At 31.9% G+C, this 26,352-nt stretch overlaps 1 protein-coding gene across 14 annotated transcripts in view; it reads left to right on the forward strand.

The window, feature by feature from the left end:
* The window catches only part of LOC114328625 (uncharacterized), an 895,031-nt gene that overhangs the window by 507,505 nt on the left and 361,174 nt on the right, over positions 1–26,352 (forward strand). For 12 of the 14 annotated variants that reach the window (XM_050655804.1, XM_028277517.2, XM_028277519.2 and 9 more), the window contains one exon: positions 7,889–7,993. In XM_050655804.1, the coding sequence (XP_050511761.1) occupies positions 7,889–7,993 (105 nt within the window). Of the gene's footprint in view, positions 1–7,888; positions 7,994–21,481; positions 21,684–21,923; positions 21,943–26,352 lie in introns of those variants that run through there. The other 2 variants (XM_028277529.2, XM_028277527.2) reach the window with 2 other exon arrangements.

A 26,352-nucleotide genomic window follows, 5' to 3' on the forward strand; every position in this document is an offset into this window, starting at 1 on the left:
AAAAAGTAAGTATTTTAGCAAAAATATAGCTTATACAAAACTAAAAAAATGGTGTATGCATTAGGTCTGTAGACCCATTAGAAGCAGAGTTGTAGCTAATGAAAAGTAGGTTCTTCTTCGTCAAATTCGAAATCGAATATTTTAATTTAAAATAACCCAAAAAACGGAGCTCTTTTCGGGAAAAATTGATTACAACTTTTTTAAAGTGTTTAAAAAAAGATTTATTTTTGTTTTTAAAAGAACTTTCAACATTAAAAGTAAGTGAGTTACGCTCAAAATATTGCTGGTCTTTTTTATTTTTTGCTAAAAAAATCGCGAAAATCACCCCCTAATTAGCTTTCCAAATAAAATTAATCATTACCGCTTCACAAGTTACTTTACTTATGTATTGTCTATATTATCTATAAGTTTCATTGGTTCAAAGTGCTCATTTTTGAAAAAAATTGGGTTTAAAATAAAACATTTTTTTCTAAATATTAAAAAAAAATGGAATTTTTATGGAATTAACTTAAACATTATTAGTAATACCAAAAACCTCAAGAAGTAATAAAATGTTCGTTTTGCTTTTCTGAATATTTTTGATTTTTTGTTTTCTTGTTAGACAAAAATTGGTTATGCTATGGCTGTTCAAAATTTGCCTAAACTCGTGATCAGTTACTCGTTCAAGCCATTTTAACTACAGCTTTTTCAAAAATAAGCACTTTGAACCGATGAAACTTACAGATCATATAAATAATACATAGGCAAAGTAACTTGTGAAGTGGAAATGATAAAATGTATTTGTGATGCTAATTAGGGGGTGATTTTCGCGATTTTTTTTTACCAAATAATGAAAGGGACCAACAATATTTTGAGTGTAACTCACTTACTTTTAATGTTAGAAGTTGTTTTAAAAAACAAAAATAAACCTTTTTTAAACAAAATGTCGAAACCCAAAAGACTCTATTTTCAAACAAATAAATGTTTAGAAATAATAAAATCTTTGGATTTCTTAGTTCGGAAACAGATTCTCTGTTATATATATTCCCATCCTTCTAAAAATTGCAAGGAAAAGGGTGATGAATGTAGAGACATGCGGAGTCTACATAGTTGCGCTCCACAACATATCAATTCACCGAGGTAAAGATCAACAAATCTGCTTCCTAATACTCGATACGTGAGTAAAACCGTGGGTAGATAAAAGGCATTATATTTAATTTCGATTCAGAGATCATTACCATCTTTCTATGGACCATTTCGAACTCTTTTGTTCTCATCAGGAAAGCAACTGTAATGATGCTCTGAATCGAAAAATAAAAAATACCTTTGCCATTCATGCCAATTACAAAATATAATTAACATTAAGACGCTATAGCGACCTCTATTAACAAAATGTCGAAACCCAAAAGACTATATTTTCAAACAAATAAATGTTTAAAAATAATAAAATCTTTGGATTTCTTAGTTCGGGAACAGATTATCTCTTATATCTATTCCCATCCTTCTAAAAATTGCAAGGAAAAGGGTGGTGATGTCTCTACATTCATCACCCTTTTCCTTGCAATTTTTAGAAGGATGGGAATAGATATAAGAGAGAATCTGTTTCCGAACTAAGAAATTCAAAGATTTTATTATTTTTAAACATTTATTTGTTTGAAAATAGAGTTTTTTGGGTTTCGACATTTTGTTAATAGAGGTCGCTATAGCGTCTTAATGTTAATTATATTTTGTAATTGGCATGAATGGCAAAGGTATTTTTTATTTTTCGATTGAGAGCATCATTACAGTTGCTTTCCTGATGAGAACAAAAGACTTTTTTAAACACTTTAAAAAAGTTGAAATGAATTTTCCCCGAAAATTGCCCCATTTTTGGGTTATTTCACATTGAAATATTCGATTTGGAATTTAACGAAGAAGAATCTACTTTTCATTAGCTACAACTCTGCTTCTACTGGGTCTACAGACCTCATGCTTACACCAACTTTTTAAATTTTTTATATAATAAGCTATATTTTTGTTAAGAATATTTTTTTCAATAAAATACTTACTTTTTGAGTTATTTCCGAAAATCCGTCCAAAAACATGTTTTGATTTTGTTTTTTTTTTTCTTTTTTGGCTTGGACTATGGTCATTCAGCCAGTCTCAATCAAAAGTAAATGCATTAAAGATATTGCCAATTAGTGAAACTTGGTTATTATAATATTATTCCAATTTTTTACTTCTTATTTACCTACTCATTACAGCTAATGTACCGGGTGTCCCAATAAGAATGGCTCTCGGCCATATCTCAGGAACCGTTTATAGTAGAGCTTTGAAATAAAAAATTTTATAACAAAAGTTGCCTCAGGAAAAGCCTGGAAATTATTTTCATAATTGTGGGTCCACCGTTAGAGGGCGTAATTGAATATCAAAAATTAAAAAATCTAAATTTTACAAAATTTTCCTAATGAAGGGGCACTGGAAATCCGATCGTCGTATTCTTCATAAAATTCTACGCATCATTGATTTGACAAGTTTAGGTCTACCTTTGGAAATAAGAGGTGGGGGTGAGTGGGAACCTTGTTATGAAAAACTGGCTGTGAGTCCGGTTCTGCTTAATCAAATTTTGCAAACTGGGTCTTGTTGAAGACAGATCTTTTTCATCAATGTAAAAGTTATGATTTCGAACCAACTTACTGAGTAATATGCCAGCTAGAAGGCGTTATTTAATTTTTTTCAGAAATCTAGTGTTCCTTGGAAAATATTAAATACAAACTTGCATTTTTAATACCATATTACAAAATTAGACAAAATTATCAACAGAATAGCGAAAACCGCATGTTAATGCCTTTTTTCTATCTCGAGATATCTTACAAAACGTGTAAATTTAAAAACATAACTGTTACTGTCACCGGTAAACGAAATAATTCATTAAAAGTAGTGTGCTATGGAAACAACAAAGAAACATTTTCCAGCTGTCAACGTATATTAGGTCTTTTCAACGCTTCTCATTTGTTTCGAGCCTCGTTCATTTCTCGTATATTAATATTATACACGGATTATACGGCATATGACAGAGGCTCGAAACAAATGAGAAGCGTTGAAAAGCCCTATTACAAAGAAATAAAAACAACTATTTAGTGATGACATAAACGTTCAAATTTTTGCCCATCATTTTCGTTGCAAACATTTACTCTTTCAAGAGTATATTGAACAGCAGTCTCAATTTCTGCTCTCGATATGCTTTGAATGGCGTTTAGTATTCTCTGGATAATGTATTCTAGAGTAGTGTATGATGGGCAACAATTTGAATATTTAGGTCGTCACTAAGTAGTTCTTTTTGTTCTGTGTTATATTTAATTTTAATAGTATTGTTTCTCTTTATGTTGTTGTTTTAATTAATTATATTTTTATACGTTGACATCTGGAAAATGTTATTTTGTTTTTTTCCACAGCACACTACTTTTCATTAACTTAGTTTACCGGTGATAGTAACAGTTATGTATAAAATTTACACGTTTCTCGAGATATCTTGAGATAGACAAAAGGTATCGACATGCGGTTTTCGCTATTCTATTGCTAATTTAATCTAATTTTATAAAATATGATTAAAAATGCATACTTGTATTTAATATTTTCCAAAGAAAACTAGATTTCTGAAAAAAATTAAATAACGCCTCCCAGCTGGCTTATTACTTATTAGGATGGTTCAAAATTTTCACGCTTACATTGAAGAAAAAGATCTGTCTTCAACAAGACCCAGTTTTCAAAATTTGATTTAGCAGAACCGGACTTACAGCCATTTTTTCATAACAAGGTTCCCACTCACCCCCACCTCTTATTTGCAAAGGTAGAGTTAAACTTGTGAAATCAAATATGCGCAGAATTTGATGAAGAATACAATAATCGGATTTCCAGTGCCCCTTCATTAGGAAAATTTTGTAAAATTTAGATTTTTTTATTTTTGATATTCAATTACGCCCTCTAGCGGTGGACCCACAATTATGAAAATAATTTCCAGGCTTTTCCTGAGGCAACTTTTGTTATAAAATTTTTTATTTCAAAGCTCTACTATAAACCGTTCCTGAGATAGGGCCGAGAGCCATTCTTATTGGGACACCCGGTACATACTATGTTAATAAATATAAATATATTACATTACTTAATGTTTATCAAGAACACATAGTGTATACATTTTACAAATAAAAATATTAATCTTAATATTAAAATAAATGCATTCTTTTTTGTATATTATTTTAGTTTTTTTTTGTTTTGTTTTTTGTTTTGTTTTCTTTTTTCACTACGATAGGATGTCACATAGTGTATACATTTTACAAATAAAAATATTAATCTTAATATTAAAATAAATGCATTTTTTTGTATTTTATTTTAGTTTTTTTTTTTTGTTTTGTTTTTTGTTTTGTTTTCTTTTTGTCAACTACGATAGGACGTCAATTTTGATTTTGTTAAAAATGAACATATTCACTCGCAAATAACTCGAAAAGTATTGACTTAGCGAAAAAACTCTATAGGACAAAAGTTTTTTATAATCAGTCATTTTATTAAATTCCTGTCTTATTTTGAATGTATGTTTTTCACCTTCGGGAGGGAGTATTTTACAAAAATGGAGGGGATGTAGAACTGTAAACTTTTTCCTATATAATAATAGACTATTTCAACTACTTATTCCCAAATTTTCATCCTACCTTTATTTTTTTTGGGGTCAGATTTTTCTTTGATCGGGCTACAAAGTCTCATCCACAGTGATGAATCGACGGATAAAATCTACTTTATCCTTTCGAAAATATATAGCCTTATAAAATACGTTCACGGGATAATAGCCATTTCCTAATTACTACCACTGACACTCTGACAGTACGTATCAATACTACACATCGACGTACGTTTCACTTTATTTTTTGATTGAACTCGGTTGAAAATGAATCGTGACGCATGGGAAAAGTTAAACTGGAAGAATTATAAACAAAGTATTTAATCTAAAGCTGTATGTCCTTATAAACAAAGAAAATTGGCATATAGTGCAGTCACTGAAGGTTTTCACCTCCGATTTCATTGAACCTCCATCGACTTTGTTGAAAATTGGTGAGTAATTAGAGGATATCTCAAGGAACAAAGGTGACATGATGCCAACTTGAGCTTTTACCTTGGGGGTGGATACCACCCCTTCTCGGGGGTGAAAATTATTTTATTAAAAATAGCCCCATAATTCGATACAGGGACAAATTTCAAGCAAAATTTGTTATATAAAGTTATTAAAATAAATCAAAACTGTTTGAGTTATTAACGATCAAAGATTTTAATTTTTCTTGAGAAAAATGCAATTTTTCATCAATAACTCAAAAAGTGAAGTTTTTGAGCTTGATGAGTTGAGCTTTTACTCTGGGGGTGGATACCACCCCTTCTCGGGGGTGAAAATTATTTTATTAAAAATAATACCATAAGTCGATAGAGGGACAAATTATAAGCAAAATTTGTTATATAAAGTTATTAAAATAAATCAACATTTTTTGAGTTATTAAAGACCAAAGATTTTATCTTTTCGTAAAGAAATGCATGTTTTAAATCGGTTTTTCACGTATAAATTAAAAACTATAAGCTTTTACAAAAAAGTTATTTTTACTCAAAATTGAAGATAATAAAAAATTGAATACATTCCTCACATAAAGAACTAAACTAATGTTAGTTCAAAGTGAGTTATTGGCAATTGAATGCGTATTTTTTTCGACGAGTACTCAAATCTAAGTATTCAAGCTTAAATAACGGGAAAACGATGCAACGTATAAAATATTCCTGCTGAACATTTACCAAAGTACTTTGGAATACCTATCAAATGAGCTTCAGAACAAGGTAATAGCGTTAAAATTAAGCAAGTTATAATGAAAATAAAAGAACCGTTTCGAATTTTTTAGGAAAAAGTGAAAAATAAAACATGCGCCATTTCCACAAAAATTAAAATTTATAGTAATCCTTACAAGAACTTCTTTATATTGGCATAAGTAATGTGTTCGATAATTTTGACCGGTTTAGAATGCATATTTTTGAAAAAAAGATATAATTTAAAAAAATCATAATTTTTAAAATTATTGTAATTCTCATATTCTTTTGATAATAACTCCAAAAATACTCAATATACTTAAAAAATTATATATAACCAAATTTTAGTTTTTTCTGCGCCAAATATTTTAACTGTTTTAGTATTTCTATAGGGTAAAAAATAACCGAGATAGAAACGTTTATATCTTAAATTTTGCTGTGGGAACCATGCAACCGGGGTTACTTAACCTTTTATTTTTAAAAGAGTAAGGGGTTTAAAAGATTAGGTTTAACGTGTTTAAATAGCACTTGGAATTAACTTTCAAACAGTTTTTAGGTGAACCTGATATCTTAAACACGAACGGAGTTATTAAAAAAAACAATAACATTTTTTGGAAAAATTTTTAAAAGATAAATTTTGAAAAAATTTTGGGGCATAAATTTTAACGCTATCAAGATGCTCGGGGCTCATTTAATAGATATTTTTAAGTACTTTGACAAATGTTTAATAATAGGTCTGGATCCCGCGTATGAAAAAAAAGTTGATTAATAGCAAGCTGAAAATTTGTTAATAGCTTAAGGGTGTCTAGTCGGATAAACTTTGATATATGGGAACACTGGAACAGGGGCAGTTTTAATTGTGGAACAGGTTAAAAATTTGGAACGGTCAGACCACGAAAACGGCACATTTATTTTGTCCGACAGAATAGACTTAAACTCTCCGAACAGAGATTAAACTCTCATGCAAAAATCAGACTGCTATTTAACACCTGTCATAATTCCTGTCATTTGACATATTCTACATGTTCCACTCATTAAAACGCCCATTTGGTGAAAAATAGCAGTGTGATTTTTGCATGAGAGTTTAATCTCTGTTCGGAGAGTTTAAGTCTATTCTGTCGGACAAAATAAATGTGCCGTTTTCGTGGTCTGACTGTTCCAAATTTTTAACCTGTTCCACAATTAAAACTGCCTCTGTTCCAGTGTTCCCATATATAAAAGTTTAGCCGACTAGACACCCTTAAGCTATTGACAAATTTTCAGCTTGCTATTAATCAACTTTTTTTTCATACGCGGGATCCAGACCTATAAGTTTATGTTATAAAATGCACCAATTTCCCGTTATTTCAGCTTGAATACTTAAAGTTTTTTACTCGCCGAAAAAAATATACATTCAATTACCTATAACTCACTTTTAGTTAACATTAAAAGGTCTATGTAGTAAGGGGTTTATTTTATTTTTTATTAGCTTCAATTTTGATAATAATAACTTTTTTAAAAACTTCACTTTTTGAGTTATTGATGAAAAATTGCATTTTTCTCAAGAAAAATTAAAATCTTTGATCTTTAATAACTCAAACAGTTTTGATTTATTTTAATAACTTTATATAACAAATTTTGCTTGAAATTTGTCCCTCTATCGAATTATGGGGCTATTTTTAATAAAATAATTTTCACCCACGAGAAGGGGTGGCTTCCACCCCCAGGGTAAAAGCGCAAGTTGGCACCATGTCACCTTTGTTCAATGAGATATCCTCTAACCACTCACCAATTTTCATGCAAATCGATGGAGGTTCAACGAAATCGGAGGTAATAGCTCATATCCACCTTCAGTGACTCCACTAATATTGAAATAAAATTCACACACGTTCATCTGAAGAGTGTATCAACGTAACAAAATATATTATAGGCTGGTAGCAACGCCCTCTCTTATCGAACTGCAAAACTTATTGAACAGCCATGTGTATAAATAAAAAAATCTTTAAATGTATACTACAAATAACCTACAAGTATTAAAAACTATAATGATATTTGTTTGCGATATACTTATAATAAATCATTTAAATTAAACAGTATTTAAATAATATATTTTTAGGTGATCTTCGAAATACATCGTCCGATCATGCTTTAGCATCTCAAAGGTCTTCCTATACAAATTGTACATTAAGTCCGTCCAGCCCTTCCATATTATCCGAAGACGGTAAGTAAATAAATTTTTTATATGGAACCTTTTTATTAAACCTCTTTAGGAAACTTTATATACACGACATGTGTTAATAATATATTATTAAGGAGTAAAAGTATGGCTTACTTCCGACAAATTCGACAACAAAAGCATAGGCGTCATCGCTTGAAACTAGACACGTTTTTAGGGGTAAAGTTATGTTTAGAACAAGAATATTTTTACATTGAATAGAAAAAGAGGTAAAAATAATAGAAACTAAGATTAAATTTTAAATGAATACTAAGTAAAAATTTATACTTTATTATTTATTTTTACTATATAAATTTCTAATCTTAAAAGACTTTTAAGATTATACCAGACCAGACTCATGTTTGTATCGATAGTTATTTCATGGCTTTCCCAAATTTACGTCAATTTTGCACAGAGGTTTTTGCAATTGCTCACCGGCGCTATATTTCTTTGGTATAGCCCTCCTTGTTAGTTATTAATGAGCCCAGATAGACAAATTTATCTACAAGAGCGATATTCTTTATCATCGTTAGATGCATTTTATTGTTGTAAGTACTATAGATTATCATGATTCTTGTTTTGTCTCTGTTTATTTTAAGACCCATCGTTAAGCTTACTTCTTCTATCCGTTGTAGCAGTGGAATCAGTTCTGTTCAACCTCGGAACTAGAAAGGATGGTTGTATCATCTGCATACCTCAAGTTTCAAATCGCCTTCCCGCAGATAGTGAATCTGCAGTTGTTTCCGCATTATCCTTTTACCATACATATTCAATAGAATTGGGCTTAGTCTTCAGCCTTGCCTCACGCCCTTAGTGACCCTGAAACTTTCGGTTAGTTCACCATTTACTCTAACTCTTGCATAATTGTTATTTTTTAGGCTTTTAGTTAGCAGTATCAGATGAATCAAGACTTCCATTTTTAGAAAAAACTTGCCACATATTATTCCATTTGATTAGATCTAAAGCTTTACTATACTCTATGAAGCACAGATATGTTGAGATGTTGAATTCTCTAGATTTTTCTTAATCGATCAGTACTCTTAACTTAATATCTAGGGTTGATAAATCCCCACTGACGGTTGGTCAGATCATCGATTTTTGTTCAGCCATTGATACCAATGACATACCAAAATTTTTCACGCCGTATTGACTGAAAAACACTGGTGTTTATAGAGCTCATTTCTAGATGAATGTATATTATAGTGGTTTCCGATGCTCTTTCTTCTTCTTCTTTATGTACCATGTCCTTTCAGAAGGTTGGTTAGCATCATAGTTATTTTGATTTAATTCACTGCCACCCTAAATAGCATACCCTACCAATCTCGAAAGTTCTGCAACCATGAAGTCCTGCTTCGTCCTGGATTGAGTTTGCTTGCTATTTTCCGTGGCATAATATTTTGCAGCAACGTATATTTGGGACCTCTCATTACATGTCGGAAATAGTCTTTGTCGATATCAAATATGCTCTCTGTCTATCCTATTTGGCAAATAATAAAATATGTATAAACATTTTACAAGCTGCAACCAAGATTCTAATGAATGCTAGTTTTTTGTTATAAAAACAAAAATATTAGATATTAAATACTTATGACAGCAAAAATTTAGGTTATATGTATTTATAAAGATAATAGGCAGCATAAGATTAAAAATCAATGTTTTACTTTTAAAACAAACAACGAAGAATCTATGTGATATTTTTACCCATAAGTGTAATAGGTAAACAGTAGGTACGTCATTCGCTGATAAGAATATATGAATGCCATAGAGTCTACATTTAAAATTTAAAACATAGTTTTGCTACCAATTTTACCTCTAAAACGTGTGCTGTAAAAGTTGTGGTTATCGTCGCAGTACATAATTACAAGTTAACATTAGTTGATTTTAAAGTTTGCGTTGTGGTGATGTTAAGATTAACATTGAAAATATGAGAGCCTATATGTAAATTTGGTAAACAATATTAGACAGTGTTACAAATAAAAAGATAAGTTGATAATAAATAAGAGTTCAAGTTTAAGTTTACCATTATGGGTCAATATAATTTTTGTCGAAAATATGAAACATTTATCATAAACAAATATCTAACAAATTCGAATCATTCTCCTATTCGACTCTGTATCTACTGTTGTGTATCTAGTACTACCCTATACAGGTGATTGAATGTAGTCAAACCAGACAATCAAATTAGGCAGACATAAAGGTTCTTGTTCAGCCTATGGTGTTTTTTCGTTGGATTCTCAGTTGTAAATCGTATTTTGGATCTCTTATAACATATGCTACATATTACGATACTTTTATTTCAAAACCCAAAGTTAATTTACCATGGTCTCTAGTACTTCTTCATTGATGATTCGTTCAATCCATGATATTTTAATAAAATTATCCTGTGTTCATAGTCTTCCATTTTTCCACTGAACCTTTTCTTGCATACTTATGTGTAACAATTTGTATTTATCTCCTTGTATCAGATGGCCCAGATATTGTATTTTCCTTTAATTGTTAATACTGGTAATATTGGTTGTTTTAATCTACCACAATGTAGTACTTCCTGGTTAGTCAACTTATCCCTCCACAAGATTATCAAGATCCTTTTGTATGCCCACCCCTCAAATGGCTATATCAGGTTCATGCATTATTTGTTTAGTGTCCACGTTTCTACAGCATTCAACTGTAGTCTACAAAACAAAACATAGATAGGTATATGCTTTGCTTTGCAGTTAAATATAGCTCTATCAAAGCATGAAAAGCAAATAACACCTCTCTAGCAGCTAAACAATTCCTAAATTCAAATTATCTATGTCCGATTTCTGCTACCAATTTTTCATATATTGTAAGATGAATGATTTTTAAAAATCCTGCGATATAAACAATTCATACTTATTCTTTTGCATACCTCTATCTCAAATTCCTCAAGGAATTCGATGCGAAGGGTGTAGAGTTGATTTCCGCACGGAAAGATTGAATATAAATTTCACAGTAGGTACCTACTTTTGCTTGGTTTTAATTTTAATGCAACAGAAAAAGTTTTATTAGGAGTCTCTGTGGCGGGTTATGTAAGTGTTTATGTAAGTCATTTCGGTATAATTTTCAAATGATTATTACGACTATTGTTTTATGTTTGCTGTTTCCATTATGTCTAGCTAACTTTTTGAATAAGTGTGTTTTCTATTATAGGTTGCAAATTATTGAAAACTTAAATACATTCATTCTACTCGTACTTACTTTAAGTTCATGCTAACGCCATACTGTCTACTTATTAAATGTCATTAGAAGTCTTAAGGAAAAGAAAATTCATGTACTGTGACATCAAATGTCACGATTTATTAAGACATCAAGCCCATCTCCTCGGCTATTCCGCTGCTTGTTCATGTAAATGTGTGTTTTTTTTTATTTGAGAGGCGTCTGAACGCATTCTTCGGTGACACTGCCGTCTTTTGGCGTATTTCACTTACCGTTCATGTTCTTTTTTGACACCGATTCAAAAATGCTTTTGCCCTTTACCAGTTTGTAGAGGTCTTTTGGGTGGAGACCATATTTGGAGTTTCCATATACTACTTGTCTCCTGCGATCCAGTGTCTTGCAGTCACACAAATCATGTCTGACTTTCTCGGTCCTTTTGTTACATAATCTGCAGCTTAGATCTCCATTGCATATTCACATTACAATTAGTAACCCTTTTATGATTTTAAGCGGTCTCTTTTTCATTTCTCTCAGTTCTACAGCTATCCTTTCTAGGTCTAGCTAGGTCTCAGTTATGAAACTATTTTCACGAGAAAAATAAATTATATACCAGCTACAAAAACAAGTCTTTTTTACTTCTTCAGTATCTTCTCATGAGATTGCGTGGGAATTTGTTCTCAGTATTCTTTGTGTTTTCCCGGATCCAGCCTGTTATTCTGTTTCTAATAGTGCTTTTTGGTACACCTAAAATCGGTTCTGGATAAAAGTATCTCGTTGCCGATACTCTTCTGGGAAGTTGTTTATTTACAAAGTTCAATAGGCTTTGAAGGCCTAGGGCTAAAAATACAATTAATATTACAATAATATAATACTTAAATATTACAAAATTTGTATTAAGTGGGGTGGCTTCTTTTCCAATCATGTTCCTTGCCTACCAAATTGACTTTCTATTCTCCTTCATTCATCCATGCTTATTGCACTTTCTTCCCAACCAATACTTCCCTAATTTCTTAGATCTTCCTGTACGCTGTCAAACCATCTTCGTCCGGGTCTTCCTTTCATTTTTTTCGTTATTGGGCCCTGTTCTAGGATCATCTTTGGCATCCTCTTCTTTTCCATTCTCATCACGTGTCTCATCCATCTCACTGTCTGTGCTTTTATAAAGTGACTGACGCTTAGTTCATTATACAGTTCCTTTAGCTCCCTGTTTGTTCGTTGCGCCTAACCTTCCACCGTGTTTTTTCCTCCATATATAGCTCTGCGTATTTTCCTTTGCCATCTTTCCAATTTCTGCGTATTTGCTTTTTAATTGTCCATACTTCGCTACCATAGTTGACTGTGAGCCTTGTTACCGTTTTATATATCCTTAGCTTTATTTTTCTCGATACATATTTGGATTTCATCAGCGGTCATAGGCTTCTTAGGCCCATTTTTTATTTCCCTTTGCCAACCTCTCATTTATTTCCCATGCTTCCTGACCTTTCTGGTCTACAATAACCCCCAGATACGTAAAATGGACCAATCTCTCGAAATTATATTCCTTTGCTTCATTTGATATAAAAGTAAACTGCCCTCTTCTTTTTGCTCTGTATTTCCGAGTATCATGTATTTTCTTGTTTTCGTTAGAACAGTAAGATTATCAGCGAAGACCAGGTATTGATGCTCATTGTTCAAGATAGATCCGGTCGTCTTAACTCGACTATTTCTGATTATTGTTTCCAATACTAAGTTAAAAAGCACCGTGGATAACCGACCTCCTTGTCTAAGACCAATGTTCACTTTAAATTCATCCCATGAGAATCCTTACCACACTAGATGATTTTGTGTGTTATTCAAATCAAAGTCATTCATACTAACCTAATCACTTTTGCGGGTATGCCTAAGGAGTTCAGTGCTTCATACATTTTATTCCTTCATATCCTATCATACGCTTGTTTATAATCTAGGAGCAACGCATGAAGGGATACCTGATGTTGATACCAGGTAGTCTGAATTTCTTTTAGTGTAAAAATCTAATCTTTCACTGGTGTTTTAACTCTAAAACCGGCCTGATATGCACCTAGTTGATCTTCAGCAAATCTGTTAAGTCTCTCACCAAGTATCCAACAGAGCAACACCTCTGTAATTTTCATATGCCAATCTATCTTCCCTTTTTTTACATATGACATAATAGAGCTTCAGTTCAATCTTCCGGCATATTTTCCTTCTCCCCTAGCCTCTTGATAAGGCTTTACATCCTTTTTTGTAGTTCTTCCACTCCATTATTTATCATTTCAGCAGCTATTTCGTTTTCTCCTATTTCCATTGATTACACTTTTAATCCCTTCTTTACTATGCAGTTATATGACTATGGTATTGTTAAATGTTTCCAAGTATATAATACTTACTTCAAAACATTTTTGTTAGTTTCTCATATTATATTCAATCAATGACTTTTTAATGATGTATCAATGAAAACAATATATTGGAAACAAACGTCGCCATTTTGGTTCCAAATACTTTTACATAATATCTGAATTTGGTTTCATTAACTTCTTGTTTGAAGTTTCTGTTGTGTATAATTCGAAAATATATCAGTAATGTATGATTCATGAATGCTATCAATCTATAGTAACTAAATAATCGTGTAACAGGAGTGATACTAGGAGTCTATAAATAAATATTTATATCAGTGCAAGTTTGATGTTATCTATTTAGATGTTATCTATTATCTTGATGTAACCAGACCTATCAACAAAAATATATTAGGTACCAAAAACTATAGACGCTTATGTCTATATTCGGTATAAATCTTGTCGAGATTAGGTATTTAAGAACCAGACTAATTTTAATAATTTAATACTTCTTGGTTTTTGTCTTAAATCAAAAAATTAATGATAATATTACGGAACAAACGTGAATGTTTCTTCGTCTGTAGAATCTGCTCAGCTAATGTTAATTTTAGACAATCTAATGAGCTGTTAGCAAATAAATCAAAATTAAAGTTCTCGCAAGAACGGATTTTAATATCGGCAAAACTAATCGAGAAAAATATAGATTACTTATGATTTAAAAGTTTAAACTCTTACATACGTCGTATGTTTCATGTTGTATTTGTTATAAATCTAATGATTTGTTGATTTCATTGTGGTCTCCCCGGTGGTCGCCCGGTGGTTTTCATAGCGCAATTCTTGGTAGCCTGTACCTTCCCATCCGTTTTTTTCATGATTGTACCATTCTATTCTATTTGTCTAGCCTACATATCTTACTACATCCTGTTCACCGCATTGTTCTGCGATGGTGTTCCTTATTCTGTCTCCTCTTATTGTACGTAGCATAATTTTGGTTTTATTGACGTTCGTCGTGATTCCATTCCATAGATCATTAGGGATCTGATACAGGCTTTATAAATTTTAGCTTTGCTGTCCGGTTGCAGCAAGTATATTAATCATTTGGGAAATGGATTTAAATCCATTACAAAAGCGAAAATGAACAGAAGGATAAAGTACCACTTGGCAGTAAGAGAAAACAAACAACACACAATTATACTACGAAAAACAGTTCTCGTCATTATAAAAATTAAAAGATTTAAAAAAAGAACAACGTTTGGAAGACTTGATCTTTGAGCATAACCGTGGACTTAGTAGGAGCTAAATCGCATGGCTTAAGAATCTTAGACAGTGAACCAGACATACAGCTAACACTCTTCCAAGATCAATGGTCATCTTAGTTATCTGGATTAACGTCCTAATTAATATCAGTAGAGAGGAGGAGATACAAGAAAAAGATTATTACATAAACACAATGCTTGATTGTTTTACCTCTTGCCACTGTAAACTGGCAAAAACTTGTTTGTTTCCCACATTGGCAGTAATATTGCCTATTTTGTTACAACTGGTGACACATTTAATTGCTTACCGACCTTTTAGTCTTATTATCAGAGCTTGTGGTTTTCTTAATGTTCCATTTATATTTACCACTATGAATTCGATATTCTGCCAATTTCCCGTTTAAGATACAACCTGGACTTTCTAACTTTGTTTTTGCAGTGTAGAATAATAGAGCAAAAACTTTACCAGTCTTCCCACTGTAAATTTAATGCAATAACCGCATATTATAATAGGTATGACGAATGTTAAGTATAGTTTGTTAAATTGACATAATTCACATTAATTTCCTAAATTATTGCGTATCGTGTGCTAAAAACAGTTTAAAAATCATGAAATTAAATTAACCATTCGAACTGATAAATATATAAAATTTGCATATTACCTGCATATTTAGCAACTAAATAAAACAAGAAGGGGACATAATTCCATTAATAATTATAATTTAGTAATTACATATTAATATACAGCTCGCTGTTTTGCTTTATTTGATTTTATGGCCGAATGATATTACTTGTTCATCGAACAGAATAATTTAAACAATGAAATGTTTAAATGAAACAGTGGGAATTGAACAACTGAAAGAAACATAATTCAAAAACAAACAACCCCGAAATAAGTGCTTGTCAAATGACACATTAAGATGTGCAATAATGACAGCAGAAACCAAATGGATAGAATACAAAAGCAAAACTATCAGTATATAAACTGTACAATACATAATACAGAAATACAATACTACAAATAAAAACAAAAGCCACCAAAGCGATAATAAATAACGGATATAACTCATTCCATTCCATTTGTTCTACATGTACTTATAGGAGATTAAGAAGAAAACTTAAATTCTCCCCTCTCTCTCTCTTCTCTCTCTCTCTCTCGTCTCTTTCTCTCTCTCTCTCTCTCTATCTCTTCTCTTCTCTCTCTCTCCTCTCTCTCTCATATCTCTCTCTCTCTTTCTCTCTCTCTCTCTCTCTCCTCTCTCTCTCTCTCTCTCTCTCTCTCTCTCTCTCTCTCTCTCTCTCTCTCTCTCTCTCTCTCTCTCTCTCTCTCTCTCTCTCTCTCTCTCTCTCTCTCTCTCTCTCTCTCTCTCTCTCTCTCTCTCTTGTTCCATTGTGTATTATTTTACCTTTTAGAATTTCATTATAACTTTAATAGTCCGTCACTCTGTCCCATTTTCATATATATGAAAGCCATCTCATCAATTTTGCTCTAAATAAGAAGATGATGCCGATGGTTATACAGTTAGACCAAAAATCCCTTAGTTCGATTTCTATCTTCTACCTAGGTATTTTGTTATTGAATCTTTTTGTTGGTACGTTTGCAACTTTTCTGGCTAGTAAGAAATGTTAATTTTAGATTCAGTTGGGAATGATACATCATCATCATCATCATCATCATCATCATCATCATCATCATCATCATCATCATCATCCAGCCTTCTACATCCAAAGTTGAACATAGGCCTCCCCTAATTTCTTCCAGTTTTGTCGATCTTGGGCTTTCTGCAACCAATTCCCAGCAATCCTTTTGACGTCATCTATCCATCGTGTAGGTGGTCTACCTCTACTTCTTCTGTCTTCTCTTGGTCTCCACACTGTAATTTTTTGGGTCCACCTCCCGGTGTAATTTTTTGGGTAATATTGATAAGATCAATGTAAATGTTCTTAAAAAGGATGAGAATACTTATTTTTTCAACGTTTAATAGTAAACATAGTACGGAGAGAAGAAGATATCCCTGTTTAGTTATGTTATACTGGAGTGTGTTGTTTTCAGTTTGGCCATGCGCCTTTTTCGTTTCTATCAAAGATGTTCTCTGCCATCCAAAATTATTTCTCTCCTTCTTGCTTACTATACCCAATAAATTTTCTGTTGCTTGTTTTACATTGATCTTTATATTTTTCCAATATTCTTGTATAAATTGCTTCTAGCCGTTTTATGTTTTTCTCTTTTAGTTTGAAGTAGTTCCTTTTTATTATTTTTCATCAAAATTTTGATGCCACATCAATAACAATCAATAACTTAAATGCCGAGTCTGACAAAGCGTTTTACTTCTGGAGCATAAAAAATTACTGTACGTACATCTGAACTACAGACAACGTTTCTGATGATTCTTTTACACCTGATTAAATGATAGTAGGGGAGCGAAGTATGCTAAATGTGCAGTCAGTCGAGCGCTTTGGGGGCCCATTGGGTTGTGAAGAGTAGGTCCTAAAACCAAAAAACGTTAAGCCAAGTTTTCCATTTTAGTGAGGACTTTCCATTTTTAATTTAAGTTTCCATTTCCAACAATCGTTTTTCTCATTATAGCGCCACCGATCCATAATTTGAAAAAATGTTTGAATAAAAGTTGCTTATTTTTACGTAAAGAATCCAAATCTGGAATAACAATTTGGGGCTCCTATTTAAGATTTTAAAGTAACCCCCCATCCCACCTCCGTGGAGGGCCGTGTTTAGTACCATTCTATAGATATTTCAAAAATATGTATTGGTTAAGTGCATTTTGCAGTTTTTTGATGTTTATTTTGCGAAATATCGCGGGATTTGTATCTCAAATTTTAAATTTAGCCCCCACCCTCTCCGTGGGGGTCATGTTTGGTACCATTCAATAGATTTTTGAAAAATGTTGAACACATATTTTTAGTTTTTCGATTTAAAGTTAATTTCGCGAATTATTCGCTTTTTTTTCTGAGACTTTTTAACTCGCCCATTTCCTTACGCCCCGCTCAAATCGTCAGATTTTTGAAATATATACTGTTTTGCATGTCCTTAACTTACCTTATCTTAATCTGACAATTTCTAGTATTTTTAAAGATAGATTTTTTTTCGGGCCCCCCTTAACGAACTCCCATATGTCCCCGAGCTAAAATATGGTAGAGGTACATCTGCAGTGCACCAGGTTTCTCCCCATATGATAATCTGACACGCTCGAGTAACTGCAAAAATCCCCGCTTGGGCTCCCCTACCATAATTTAAATATGACACTACACTGTAATTTTATATATAAATATGTAATACACAGTTTTCACATGTTTCAATTAAGTGAAATATTGTAATTATCTGACATGGTATTACATTGCAATGCATATTTTCATTATCTCGTCTTCTTCTTTACGTACCATCTCCGCGACGGAGGTTGGCAATCATCATGGCTATTCTGATCTTAGATGCTGCTGCTCTGAATGGTTCGATTGATGTGATTCCATTCCCTCAATTTACGCAACCTCACATGGTTCTTCTCCTTCCTACACTTCTCTTGCCCCGGATTTTCCCTTGTATAATTAATTGAAGTATGTTGTATATCTCATTACGATATCCCTATATTGCAGGTTTCGTGTCTTGATGGTTTGCAATATTTCCATTCTTTTGTTGACTCTTCTCGTGGCATTGTTGTCTGTTAGATGCTCGGTCCATTATATCTTCAGGATTCTTCTATACAACCACAGTTCAAATGATTCCAACTTTTTAGCAGTCGACGCGTTAAGTGTCCATACTTTTATCCCGTAAAGCAGAGTCAAGAAAATTTAATACCTCACCAGTCTAACTCTCAAGTCTAATTTCAGTTCTCTTGCACAAAGTACCTTTTTCTATCCTCATACTATAATATATCAATTATGATGTCAAGACCTGTATCATAATGAGCTTCATTATAATACAGATTTTCATTAGTATACAGATTTTTAACCAATAGAATCGCGATATGGCATTCGCGATTAAGGTGGCACACGCGCAGTGACCAATGGCGAGTCAAATACATACGCTTTGACAGTTCTCAATATGTAAACAAACTGTCAAACTGACAAATTACTTAATTTGTTTGCGTTACAAAATTAATAAATTTGAATATAACTTGTCGAAACCCAAAAGACTCCATTTTCAAACAAATAAATGTTTAAAAATAATAAAATCTTTGGATTTCTTAGTTCGGAAACAGATTCTCTCTTATACCTATTCCCCATCCTTCTAAAATTTGCAAGGAATAAAGGGTGATGAATGCAGAGACATGGGGAGTCTATATTCACTCCACAACACATCAATTCACCGAGGCAAAGATCAACAAATCTGTCTCCTAGTACTCAATACGTGAGTAAGAACGTAGGTAGATAAAGGCATTATTTTTATTTTCGATTCAGAGATCATTACCATCTTTCTATGGACCATTTCGAACTCCTTAGTTCTCATCAGGAAAGCTACCGTAATGATGCTCTGAAAAGAAAATAAAAATCTTTGCCAAATTTGAATATATTTTTTGTTGTTAATGATCATAGAAAATATCGTGTACACAACTTGCATTTAATTATCATTATGAAGCTCGTACTCCATACGAAACTCGCCTCTAGGCGGCTCGTTTCGTATCCCTCATACTCGCTTCATAATGACCATCATTAAATGCTCGTTGCATAATATACTCATCATTTTCTTGAAGTTTGTTCGTGCTTTCTCTATTCGAACTTTGATTTATTTGGAGTATTCGTTTGTCTGATTAATTATTGTGCCAAGAGATTTGTAGTTTTCAACTTGTTCTAAAGTTTTACCGTCAATTGTCAGGCTTTCATCATTATTTGGGGTTTTTGATATCCTCATAAATTTAGTTTTCTTGATGTTTATTGATAATCCACATTATTCTCCATACTATCTTGTTCATTAGGTTTTGGAGGTCTAGGAGGTTGTCCGCTATTATGATAGTATCGTCCGCATATCTAATGTTGTTAATTGGTGTTCCATTGACCTTCATTCCTGCTGTTTCTCTCTCAAGACCTCTTTTCATAATTTCTTCAGAGTATGCATTGAATATTAGTGCTGAAAATACACACCCCTGTCGCACTTCTCTTTTAATTTCGAACTCTTCTGATGCGTGTTCATTATTGCTTATGTGTGTCTGCTGTTTATAATAGTGCTGAAAATACACATCCCTGTCGCACTTCTCTTTTAATTTCGAACTGTTCTGATGCGTTTTTATAATATAGATTTGTTATAATTCGAAGGTCATTTTGTTGTAATTGTTTTGCTTGCTTGTAATTGCTAAAAAACCTCTTTCTAAATAAAACATTGTAATTTAGAACCTATTTTATAAATTTACAGATCAGAGCGCTTGTCCATTCACAGGCTATTCGCTGTTATTCCATATTTTGCAATAAGTTTAATATTCCACTTCATTTTATGGTTACTTATTTGCCAGAATTCAATTTTTTTTAGTATTTTTACGTTCTATGTGCTTAAATAATAACGCTCTTTTTATAAATTTTAGCCCACCCTCTATTTCTCCAACCACTAACAGCTAAAACGTAATTTTTTCGTTTTTTGTTCGGTACAATCAATTTAAAAATTTCAAAAATTTCAGAAGCATACTTGAGGCTTTACAAAACTTGTTTATTTTTTTATAGACTTGAGTGCAAACAACTTAAAAATGCATTTTTTTTTTCAAAAAATCGTATAATTTTTTTTGAGATGGCTGAAGGTGTATTTTTTTGTTTTTTGTACTTTATCAAAAAATATATTTCCAATTGTTCCAGATTATTCCGTAACATGCGCCACCCTCAAAACCCAAAAAAACTGTTTTTAAGGGTTTTTGGGCATTTTCCTGGTTTGATAGACTTTAAAATAGATCAAGTCAAGGTTTCTTTATAGGTTATACATGTAATTTGGAATAAATGGGTTTTTTATGATATTCAAAAATTGAGCGAAACACATTTAAACCGCAAAAAAATTGTTTTTTTCAAAACTCTCAAGAGACTCCCTTACTTCAAATTATATATAACCCATAAAAAATCTTGATTTGATCTATTTTGAAATCTATAAAATGGAGAAAATTACCAAAAACCCATAAAAACCAGTTTTTTTGGGTTTTTGAAGGTGGGTACTTTAGGGAAAAAATTGGAAATATATTTTTTGATAAGATACACAAAATAAAAAAAATTAGACCTGCAACCATCTCAAAAAAAATTATACGCTTTTTTAGAAAAAAAAATGCATTTTTTAAAATGCTCAATGCTCAAATACTCAACCTACGGGTCTATAAAATACACCAGTTTTGTAAAAGCATCAACTATACGTGTGAATTTTTTGAAATTTTTAAATTGATTGCAATTCGCTGAAATAAAAAATAAAAAAGAAAAAATGACATTTATGATGGTAGGTGGAGTGAGGGGGAGTGAGCATAGAACGTAAAAAAATTGGATTCTGCGAGTTAGGGCATTTCGACTATCTTAACGGGGGTACCCTTTATTTTGTATAATATAAAACAATTCGTCTGGTTTTAAATACAATAAAGATTTTTACGAAGATAATAATAAAGCATATTACATTATACTGTTAGATGTAATAAAAATTATATCAGAATTATAGAATCAGAACTAGAATTATCATAAGATAGGAATGTAAGTAACCATTCAAAACAACGCAAACAAACATCAACTCATGTTCGAATGCGTATTTTTACATACCGCTCAGTCTATCATAACCACAACAATGGGCTCGGTGCGCCGCCTATGTTTTAAAAAATACTTTTGACAATTTGCACGTTCCAAGTGATATCCGTCTAATACTTTGCGAGTTCAGATACAAACTTGAACCGTCGGTGGCGTCGGCTTTTTAGCATAATATATCGAGTGTTGTAGTGGCTTGTGACCAAGTGATCTAGTGGCAAAAATAACGTGCGCAAAATATTAACAATACCGCTAACCAGCTTCGTCCTCTCACCCTTTTTTTAGATTATTTCGAAAGGTGTTTCGGCGCTATTAAAATATGAATAACAACTATAAATAGCACCATTATTTTTGTTTGATTCTAGTTGTTCAAGGTTGTGGAATTATTGTTTGTTTGGTGGATTTTTGATGTTCTAAGTACATAAGAAAATATTTAAACGAAAAGTGTTGGTAGTTGCCTGTACAGCGTCGTTACTTTTGAAAATGTGTAAGCCTATGAAATTAAAGGTTAAGAGTAATTTTTATTAAAAAAGAGTTTACATTTATACCTAATTATTGCATTTATAATTATTATAAAATTTACTTACAACAAATACTTAAGGAGAGTTTTACTTTCTAAATTGGAAAAAATGACAATTTTTTAATATTTAAACAAAAGATTTTACATTGTTAAGAAGGTTTTGTGGTATACAAACATTTTTTTGGTACTTTTAGTTGTTTTTCGCCACTGTACTTGACACTTTTCTGCCTTCCTGTAACATTTTTTTTCCAACGGGATCCAATTCTTGAGACTTAAAACTAATAAATAAACCTTTAAAAAGTGAATTATTTTTTATATTTTTCTGAAGTATCAAAACAAATAAAATTGGTGTACTGAAATTGGTGTAGTAGATTTTAAGAAAAAGGTCTTCCAATTTTCAAAAATTGAATTTCGAGAAAAACCCGTTTTTATTTCTTTTTTTTTATTCCCAACGGGATTCAATTCCTGACACTTAAAGCTAATAAAGTTAATTCTTTTGTATATTTTTCTAAAGTATCAAAAAAATTGGTGTACTGAGATTGATTAGTAGATTTTAGGAAAAGGTTTTCCACTTTTGAAAAATGCAAATTCGAGAAAAACGCGGTTAAAGTATTGTTACTGTAATTTTATCGAATAAAATGGTCATATTTTTTATTTTACCTTTAATCAGCGATTTCTCATGGGTATACGTTCACTGTTAAGTAAAAGCTGTAAATGGTCAAACAAAGCTTTTTTTTTCATAATTCTGTCATCTTTTGATATCATGCTGCTTCTTCTACTGGCTTGAGCAATACGAGCTTCGTGGATATTTTCCGACCATTTTTCTTAGACCATTTTTCGACCATTATGAAAAACACTTCCAAGGTGGATAAAATATATGATGCCATTTGTTAATATGGCCAGGGCTGCTTTATCCATTAGGCAATATAGGCAGCTGCCTAGGGCGGCAAATTGTGAGAGGGCGGCACAGGGGCGTCATTTGAAATTTTGATTGGGGGGGCAAGCATTATATAATATACAATACATTATACATGATGTAATGATTAAAATTGAAAGTATTCTTTTGTAAATTTCAGTCATTTTCAGAGGCAGGCAACTGCCTCCCCTGACCCTATCAAAAGACGCCCCTGGGGCGGCAAAAATACTGCACAAAAAAATATTTGTATTTAAAAATTAAAATCGAATAACAAAAATAGTATATTCATCCATCAATGAAATAGAAGTGGGCATTCGTTTCTAAATAGAATAAAACAAATTGCATTCATATCAAAAATAAAACAAACAGCATTCTGTTATCTTAAACCTAACACTATTCATTCAAAAAGGACGGAAATAATAAATTTAGTGATTATTGGGCCGCCAGAAGCTCGGCAAAGACGGTGAGCCATTGAACACTTCAATATTGCACATATGTATTGCTAATATTGCAGAAACTAAAGATTACAGTAGGACATCGAGTTAGAGTTGGGATTTTCAAACTGTATTATTACAAGTAGATAACATTCGTGTCGTCGCACTGATATAATACTCCAGGGTAATAGGCAAGAAATAGACCATGTTCGGTACAATGAAATATCAAGGTAGCTGACTACTTTTTTAGTTATTGTTGACTTGACCTATAGGATAGGATGAAAACCTACATGTTTCCTGCCTAGAATTCGCGTTTTTTAATTATTAACAATTTAGTGCAATCAATGCGATTTTTTCCATTTTTTGCACTCAATTAAAAAGCTAAATAGTTGACATAAAATTACAAAATTTATTTTTTAGAACATTAAAAAACCTTCAAAATGACGATTTTTGAAAGTCAAAAAGTTAATTTGTTGCTCCGTAAACTGCAAAATAACTGAAAATTGTTATTTATTAATAACTTTTACTAAAACTAACTAGAGCTGTAGTGTTTCACTTCACTCAAAGTTGGGTATTGGGGTACATAACAAACTCTCAAAATTTGCGACCGATCCATTAATTAGTTTAAAAGTTAGGTATTCTATTTGTTTATCCCAGAGACCTTTGTTTTGCAATAACAAATGACAGAAAATAACGAAGATAGGACAATTCTGCGTATGCCAAATGAAAGTAGAAAAGTGATACTATCAAAATGTATTAAGAAAAGATAAAAAATTATCTAATATAGTAAAAAATACTAGCAAATATTTGGTCCAGTAGTTATAATAAATATAGGTAAATATAATTAAATAAAGTATTTTAAATTTTAAGACAACTGGTTCTTTAATATAATATTATTCCCTATGCTCCCTCGAACACCGTACCGGCCATCTGGCTACTGACACAGGTTGCGTTCATTACTGCGCAGCACACCTGTACAGGTAAATATATCGAATTTAAAATTATTTTTTCTACAACCGTGTTAAAAATGCAATTTTAACCGTGTTAAAAATGCAATTTTTAGCACTCCATAGGAGCGTTAACAATGCTACTTTAAAGCCCTAGTGCTTTAAAATGTTCAAGGCAGTGCAGTTAAAAGTGAATTGTCAAATTGTGAAACGTCAAAATATTTATATTTCATTTATTAACATTAAGAGGAAACAGTAGCGATCAACAGGTAGCTAAAACGGGTTCCAAGATTGCGGCTGTAATTTTGAATATTTTTTCGAGATATTTGGTACACGTATTCGTAATTTAATAAAGAATGGCGGTACAGAGCCCAATTTGAAAAATATATTAATATGTGGAAATTACTCTGTAATTAAATACAATATTAAAAAAACGAGCCTGTACCGCCATTAAGAAGAACAAAAAAATACACTTTCTTCAAATATACTTTTTTATCCGATGCCGAGATTTTGTGTCATTTTGGACTAAAATTTTTTATTTCATTAGTAGTTCCAAAATGACACAAAATCTAGGCATCGGATAAAAAAGTTTATTTGAAGAAAGTGTATTTTTTTGTTCTTCTTAGGGTCAATTTCTCATATCGAGTTCAACTCCAGTTTAACCTGAACTTCTAGTAAACGTCAGTTTAAAGTCAAAATCGTCTTTCTCAATTCCCGTTCAACCGATGGCAGTTTAAACTTGAACGATGCTTGAACGGTGGAATTCGGCCGTTCAAAGATTTCAGAACTCAGTTCAGATGATTTCATGGACTACGCATGCGTTGTATTAACACGAAACGCTGTCATAATATAAATATATCCTATTTTATTATATTAAGCCTAACGATAAACGATAACATTATTTGTGTTTTTATAATATTTATTTATAATTATTAAAATGACTATTTGACTATAAATACTTAAATTTAACTTTATTCAAAAACAGCATAAAAAAGGTAGTTCAAAATGGCGACAGTTTTTACCTTTTGCCATCTATTGGCATTTCTCGAAAGCTGTAGAACGAGCACTGACATGAACGCGCAATGAGAAATGCATTCCAAACAGAACCGGAGATCACCCGTGAACCCGGTTCAACTGAACCATAGATTAACGCAGGTATGAGAAATCGACCCTTAATAGCGGTACAGGCTCGTTTTTTTAATATTGTATTTAATTACAGAGTAACTTCCACATATTAATATATTTTTCAAATTGGGCTCTGTACCGCCATTCTTTATTATATTACGAACACGTGTGCCAAATATCTCGAAAAAATATTCAAAATTACAGCCGCAATCTTTGAACGCGTTTTGGCTACCTGTTGATCGCTACTGTATCACCTTAATATTAATAGTACAACTTGCGCAATTTGAAAAAGGTGGTTTAAAATGTTATTTAAAATTTAATTTAAACTGTATTATTGCATTTTTAACACGTTTGTAGAAAAAACAAGTTTATGTAACGGTATAATATTTTCGCTGAGAATTTTTAGACATTCCCCTCGAGTGTAGACAACCAGTTCTACCTTTTACGGGTCATAGGTTTTATGGTTTCAGCAATTAACAAAAATATTGTATTTTATAAATTTATAACGTTTGTAGAAAAAATATTGTATGATATACGTGTTAAAAAGTACGTTTTTAATGCACTCATGTGAATTGCAGAATTCGCTTCGCTCATTCTACAAACTTTTACATGCGTGCCTTAAAATTGTACTTTTAACACTTTATCATAAATAACTATTAAGGCGAAAAATTTTTTTGTCATTACTTTTTAAACATTATTAGAAATATGAATTATAATTTACAGACATTTCTGTGGTTTAAAAAGTAATGACAAAAAAATGTTTCGCCTTAAAATAATTTTAAAATCAATATACAAGTTGATTGATTAGTGTGATAATGCTCAGTAGATCCGCTATAGTAATAGATAGCAATGAAGAACCTAACATTCTTATTAAAGGGACCGTTCAAGTATTACGTAACGCAGGTTGGGGGGGGGGGGGGTGTCAAAAATCTTCAAAAACTGCGTTACGGTGGGG

This window comes from Diabrotica virgifera, chromosome 7 (genome assembly GCF_917563875.1).
Source record: "Diabrotica virgifera virgifera chromosome 7, PGI_DIABVI_V3a".
NCBI classification, from domain to species: domain Eukaryota; kingdom Metazoa; phylum Arthropoda; class Insecta; order Coleoptera; family Chrysomelidae; genus Diabrotica; species Diabrotica virgifera.